Source organism: Rosa chinensis, chromosome 3, assembly GCF_002994745.2.
Source record: "Rosa chinensis cultivar Old Blush chromosome 3, RchiOBHm-V2, whole genome shotgun sequence".
Classification (NCBI taxonomy): domain Eukaryota; kingdom Viridiplantae; phylum Streptophyta; class Magnoliopsida; order Rosales; family Rosaceae; genus Rosa; species Rosa chinensis.
Genome location: NC_037090.1, coordinates 20105322 through 20112504, shown reverse-complemented (window position 1 = coordinate 20112504; position 7183 = coordinate 20105322). Strand labels below are relative to the sequence as shown.

General features: G+C 40.2%; 1 protein-coding gene across 1 annotated transcript; it reads right to left on the bottom strand.

Moving 5' to 3' along the window:
* Nucleotides 1-4247: 4247 nt before the first annotated feature.
* LOC112191374 ((-)-alpha-pinene synthase) lies at nucleotides 4248-6890 on the bottom strand. Its single transcript, XM_024330698.2, has 7 exons — nucleotides 6737-6890; nucleotides 6384-6660; nucleotides 5870-6248; nucleotides 5565-5783; nucleotides 5314-5452; nucleotides 4831-5079; nucleotides 4248-4750 (listed from the first exon to the last, which is right to left on the bottom strand). Exons 1-7 carry the CDS (start codon nucleotides 6860-6862, stop codon nucleotides 4457-4459), a joined length of 1683 nt encoding a protein of 560 aa, XP_024186466.1. The 5' UTR covers nucleotides 6863-6890; the 3' UTR covers nucleotides 4248-4456.
* Nucleotides 6891-7183: the final 293 nt, after the last annotated feature.

Below are 7183 nucleotides of genomic sequence, written 5' to 3'. Positions count from 1 at the left end.
GAGGGTTGTCTGGGTTTAAATGAGGACGAGAGAGAGAGAGGGGGGGGGGGGGTTATATATCTGAGAGAGAGAGAGAGGTTATATAACTGGGTTTGAAGAAAAAAAATTGAGAGGAAAAAAATATTAAAAAAAGTCTAAGTGAATGAAGTGACCAAAATATCCCTAAAAATACGCATCGTGGCATAGGGGTTAACGCCGTCATGGACGGTAGGTATATATGTTGGGTCGGGCGGCATATTTGGGGTACCATTGTGATAGTTTCGGAAGTTTGGGTATAGAAATTCAGAGTGGCCCATAGGTTGGGTACTGTTTGTATTTTTTTCCCTATCAAAGACAGATGCATCACAATTAAGTTTATCATACCTTGAGATGGAGGAGACCACCTAGCCTGAACAATGGGATTAGACGTACGTTGTACCACACCTACCAATTCCTGCTCTCGTACTTGCACCGCAAGCAAGTTATTCCAAATAAAATAACGTTGCTCATAAGTGATCAAAGCAGGTCTAGGTTGACCACCATGCACTATCAAGTTCCTTTCTTTCCAATTATTCCACATCATAACAACCATTTTATGGAACAAATTGCAAACTACCCTAGTAGCATTGGAGACGTGGAGTAAGTCTTTGTTCGGTAATTTAAAGCAGGAGATTGAGACGACGAGAGCACAGCTCTCCTCATTTTTTGATGTGTCACCATCGGCGCCTCCTGTTGCAAAGAGATTGGTACTTGAAGCTAAGTTGAATGGTCTTCTTAGGAGAGAGCATGACTTTTGGAGACAGAGAGCAAAGGTGTTCTGGTTAACTAATGGTGACATGAACACAAGGTTTTTCCACCAGAGAGCTGGCAATAGAAAAAAGAAAAATACAATTGTGGGGCTGTTTGATAGTGATGGGGTGTGGTGTACAGATGATAATGCTTTGGAGAATATTGTGCTTTCATACTTTAAAAAACTATTCACGTCAACTCCCATGCAAATTTCCAGATCATTCTAGATACATTCCCTATGTTGGTTTCACATGCAGACAATGTTCATTTGACAAGGGAGTTGGAAGAGACGGAGATTTACGATGCATTAATGGCCATGCACCCTTCAAAGGCACCGGGCCCAGATGGTTTTTCGCCTTCTTTTTATCAAACGTTCTGGGATCTTGTTGGCAGGGATGTGGTAAGGGCTGTAAGATTAATGGTGGGATCAGAAGAGCATTTGAGGACAATTAATTCCACTTTGGTTACGTTAATTCCGAAAGTGGAAGCACCACAACATATGTCTCAGCTTCGCCCTTTAGTCTATGCAATGTGCTCTACAAAATTGGGTCGAAAGTCTTAGCAAATCGTTTGAAGCCCTTGCTTGATTCTCTAATCTCTCCATTTCAGAGCGCATTTGTGCCTGGGCGTTTAATTTCGGATAATGCATTGGCTGCTTTTGAGATTTCACATTGTCTAAAGAGCCGTCGCAGTGGGAAGAAAGGGTATTGTGCTTTGAAGTTGGATATGAGCAAGGCGTATGATAGGGTGGAATGGGGGTTTCTAGGGGCAGTGATGATGCAATAGGGATTTTGTAGGGAGTGGGTGCAGTGGATCATGTGTTGTGTGCGTACGGTGAGCTATTCTTTTATTGTTAATGGTGAACCTAGGGGGAAAGTTGTTCCTTCTAGAGGCCTGAGGCAGGGAGATTCTATTTCCCCATATTTGTTTCTTATTTGTGCGGAGGCCCTATCCAGGATGATTATGCAAGCAGAGCGGGCTGACTTGCTGCATGGAATAGAGATTTGTGTCGGTGCCCCAAGTATAAGCCATCTTTTCTTCGCCGACGACTCACTTATCTTCCTCAAAGCTGAAATGGCAGATTGTGTTGCGTTGAAAGGAATTCTGCAGGAGTATGAGCTCGCCTCGAGACAACAGGTAAACTACCAGAAGAGTTGTATATCATTTAGTAAAAACGTTGCACTCAATGTTCAGGAGGAGTTAGCTGCAGCAATGGGTGTTACAAGGTTGGAGAAGCATGATAAATATTTGGGGCTTCCAACGGAGATTAGTTATTCTAAAGAAGAGGCCTTTGGGTTTTTGAATGAAAAAATTCGTGCCAGAACTCAAGGCTGGAGGGAGAAAACTTTGAGTGTTGCAGGAAAGGAAGTATTAATAAAAGCTGTGGCTCAAGCAATTCCCTCGTATGTTATGGGATGTTTTGAATTACCGAAACATTTGTGTGATGGAATGCATCAACTCATGGCTAGATTTTGGTGGGGAGATTCGAATGATAGCAAGAAAATTCATTGGCTTTCTTGGGATAAGTTGTGTCGCCCTAAAAATGAAGGAGGTGTGGGATTCCGGAATATGCATTATTTCAATTTGGCGTTATTGGCAAAACAAGATTGGAGACTCATACACAAACCGGACTCTCTCATTGCTCGCCTCCTAAAAGCTAAATATTATCCTCAATGCTCCTTCATGGAAGCTGTTTTGAAGGGAGGAGCGTCTTACACTTGGCGTAGCATCATGTCTGGCAGGTTGGTGCTATAGAAAGGCCTTCGGATTCAAGTGGGAAACAGATTAAATATCTCGCTATGGAGGGATCCATGGGTGCCCTTGCCATACTCGTTTAAACCCTTTTCACCAATTATGGAAGGGACTGAAGAGTGGACAGTGGCTGCCCTCATTGACGAAGAAAATAAAGAATGGATGTGTGATTTGCTGAGGGAGCTATTCACGGAGGAAGAGGTAAGAAGGATTGCTGCTATCCCTCTGAGCCTTCGTAATGCCAATGATCGTTATGTTTGGCATTTTGATAAGAAAGGCCAGTATAGTGTCAGAAGTGGTTATTACGTGTTTCTGAATTCTATGGAGGTTGCTGCAAGATCAGTAGCATCATCAAGCAAGAATGAATGTGCTCTCCGAGGTTATTCGAATAAGATTTGGCAGGCTGCTGTCCCACCCAAAGTTCGGGTCTTCATATGGAGGCTTCTACGTGATATTCTTCCTACAAGGTCAGCCTTAAAATCACGTAGAGTTGTTTTACCTAATTATAAATGTGTTTTTTGTAATAAAGTAGAAGAGACCAGCATGCATTTGTTTTTTAAGTGTGGTGCTCTTAGTGGGTTTTGGATGTGTGGGCCATTGAAGCTAATGACAATGGAGCAATCTGGGAGTTGTATGAGAGATTGGATCTTTGACCAAATTGATGGTATGGCAGAGGAACATGTGAATTATTTTTTTATGGCATTATGGACTGTGTGGACGGAAATGAACAACCTGGTTTGGAATGATGGTGTTTGTCGACCTTTGTGCATGATTCAATGGTGTAGCAGACAGTTAGAGGAGTATCAGAGGGTTAATTGTAGAGCTGGAAAGCAAGGAAAAAGGCCTTTAACTAAGTGGCAGAACCCACTTAGCGGCAGACTGAAAATCAACATTAATGGGGCTTTCCGTGTGAACGATGGTTGTGGAAGTATTGGTGTAGTTGTCAGAGATCATGAGGGTAGGGGGATCGCGGCCATGGCTAGACCTTTTTTACATGCACACTCAGCCCTTAGTATGGAGACAGAGGCGTGTAGAGCTGGTCTTCTTCTTGGTATTCACCAAGGTTGGGCAGACATAAATATTGAGAGCGATTCGACCACTCTGATTGCTGCGCTTAAAAGTGAGGAGGAGAATCTATTGAAGGTAAGTAGAATTTTAGATCATTGTAAAGAGTACTTTTCTTCTTTTCAATCAGTTAGAATTCTACATACCTACCGGGAAGCAAATGGTGTTGCAGATAGACTTGCCCACCTTGCTAGTGTTGTTACTATTGATGATGTTTGGTTAGATGAGACTCCTGCTATTATTCAGGATGTTCTCTACGAGGATTATTGTCACTGTTTTTCTGTAGCTCGGGGTTCAGGTTTTATGTCCCCCCCCCCCCCCCGATGCAAAATTCTACTTTTAATAAAATTAATGGAACCGGGCGTGGGGCTGAGCCTCCCAGCTAGGCGGGGTTCCAAACTCTTTACATCAAAAAAACAACCAAGAGTTTAACTTCATCCACTGACAGAACTTGAATAGCATAATCAAGAAAGGAGGAAAAATCATTCCACATACCCGGGTCCAATTTCGAATAAAAGCTGGCCCTTTCCAACACCGCAACACTAAAGGATGTATTAAAAACTTCTCTTTTGAATAATAAATTTTTTTATTAAAATTATCACATATATGTACACTAAAAATTCTTTATTTTAATTTTAAAAATATAAAAATCTTTATTATAGCTGAACTTGAAACATAGACAACATAAGTTACGAGCTAGACATTCAAACAATTAAACTTAGCAAACCCAACAATCATTTTCCTCTTCTGAAAAGGAGAGCACCCCAGTACGTGGAACACTGAAGCACCAATTGATCGAGGTCCATCGTCTTATTTTTAAAGATACATTCAATAAAATAGGCTAGGAGATTGAATCATGACTGATCCAAATTCAGAGTGGCACCGGATCAATAAACAGTGAAGCAATAGTGTCTTTCATCAGTTTTCCAACATGCGTGAAGGCATCTCCCTTTTTGTAAAGGAGATCAATCACTCGAGTTAGGTTAAGAACACGATTAAGCACAGGCACTGGCGCAGCAGTGGGTCTCAGAAACTCTTCGTTTATATCCTTCCACGAATCCACAATTCGTTCGTTAAAGACATCAATTGTCTCTTGCTCTGAGACCCCATATTCATTCATGTAGCAATCGATACTAGAAGCAACATGCCCTCTCTCTTTCTCAAACTGCAAAACCAAATCAAATGTTAATTCCAAAAATATATACTATAGCATTCAATTGCAGCTCACATTTAACGTAGGAATACCTTGTGCCCAGCAATGTCATCCATCAGCCTAAATATGGTATTCGAAGCTCTAAGAATCTTAGGATCATTGGTCAACCACTCAAATGTCTCTTTTGTTATAATGTCTCCCATGCCTACTAAAGATACCACTGAAAGCATGGTGTTACCGACAGAAGTTGCCGCAACACGCATATACTCATCCATTCTTGGGGTGCATCCTTCGTGGAACCATCTGGCCTCAACAATGTAGAGCCGGGCTTGATTCTTCAGCTGCATGGACAAATATATATCGATGCATCGATCATATATATGTTAAACAAATATAATAATTCATGTACTCCATGTAGTGGTAGACTAATCTACCAGACTACCATTACATAGAATTAATCTATCACAACATGGAGCTGATCTAATTTATGTGTCATTGGTTAATGCATATTGTGAATATCCATACTATAAATATTGAGAGCAGTACTAAAGCTTAATTTTCATGCTTTGGCATACAATTTCTTTCACATAGTAAAGTCGGTATGATCTTCCTTGCTTTATCAGTTCCTCCCCAACTTCATTGACAACATCCAGAAGTGTTAGATAAAATGGTTGCATATAGTCTGGCAGTTGATCGACGCAACTAGCATCCCACCTGAAAGTTGTTTAAAATATTTCCATATTCATGTTAGCATATACTGTTAAAGATATTATGCCAAAATTGAATCAGGAGTAAATGAAAAGGTAACGGTTTGTTTATTTTAGACCTCTCAATTGCTTCAGTTAAGATGACGAGTTCTTCAAATGTACCGAATGCATCATACATATCATCCATTACTGTTACTATCTCAATCAGCTTCGTCAGAATGTTTCTCCCGAACACGTATTGGGGTTCAAAATATATTCCCATAATCCAAAAGAACAATTCCACGAGCCTATCTCGAGCAAAAGGCATCTTCCTTGCAAAGTCTAGTTCCTTATACCATCTAGTATATATAGAACAATATTAGAAGGTTATAACTTATCTTGTATACATATATAACTAACTATAAGATCGGTGGCTTAAATTTACCTTATAATGTCACTGAGTTCCTTTTTGTGTAAACACTGAACAACATTGAAATCTAACTTGGCAAGTTTCAGTAACTCTTTATTGTGTGAAGCTTCATCTTGGTATATTGACATGTAACGCCGAGCACCTAACCTCTCCACAGTTTTTAGTAGAGGTCTCTCTAGGGCTTCAGTTATTTGTTCTTTCAGCAGAGAGCTTGCACCGGTTAAAGTTGTTGCAGTCTCGAGATGAGTGGTGGTAAAAACGAGAGCCTCTTCTAGTAATTTTTCTCCATGCACCATTAGATGGGCTGCCTCATAGAAGCTTAGCATACCAGAAACATCAGTAACTAAGCTTTCCTTGAAGTCACCATTAACATCTTTGAATTTGTTGAATACATCTGCGTAATTAAGTACATATATGGTTCAAAATTGATGGACACACATATATGTACGTATAAGAATTAAAATATACGATACCTTGACTACTTAACCGACTCTTTGCCAAAAAAAAAAAAAAAGGCTACTTGACCTACCGCAGGAAACATTATATCCATGTCGTCTGAGTAGTCGAAAACGAAGAGCAACATTGTACAGATCACCATCATCATCATTAATATCTTGATAGGTAGCATGTATACGTTCCAGGGCTTGTTCTATTTCAGTTTCAAAATGGTAAGCCACACCAAGGCGCTGGATTGCATCAATTAGCTTCAGCTGATGTGAAAAATCATCAGCAGCATCAGTGAATACTTCCTTCCTCACTACTTGTTTCAGCTCCTCAACTTGTTTTTGCATATGAGCTTGAGTTACCTGCAATTAAAACAGTTTAAATGATCAGCAAAACGTGTGTATATATGTATGTTGTAGTAATAAAACTTATACATACAATGTCTTCAGCATAGTTAGCAAACCGATCTCCCCAAACGCTAGGTTTAAAATTTGCTGTGCGCCGAACAACTTCTGGCATAGCATTGATCTGGGATGCAGCTGCTGGAATAATTTGGACAGGCATGGTTAGTTGGCTGTACTTTTGGAGCAGCTATAGGATTATGATGAGAGCTTGTGTGTAAGTATGAAGAACATTGCTTTTACGACCATTTATTTATAGGGGACTCTATCCATGTCTACGAGTTTGGCAGATATTTTTACCGTAGTACAGCTATGCACCTCACCTTTATAACAAAACGACGTAAAAATCCTTTTTAATATAAGGACATATACCTCCATTTAGAACAAGGGGTACGGTAGCTAACAGGGGGAAAAGAATAAACAGTACTAAATAAGTGCCATTATTTAGGCCCATCTCTCCCATTACCTGACGCATAGTAAAAAG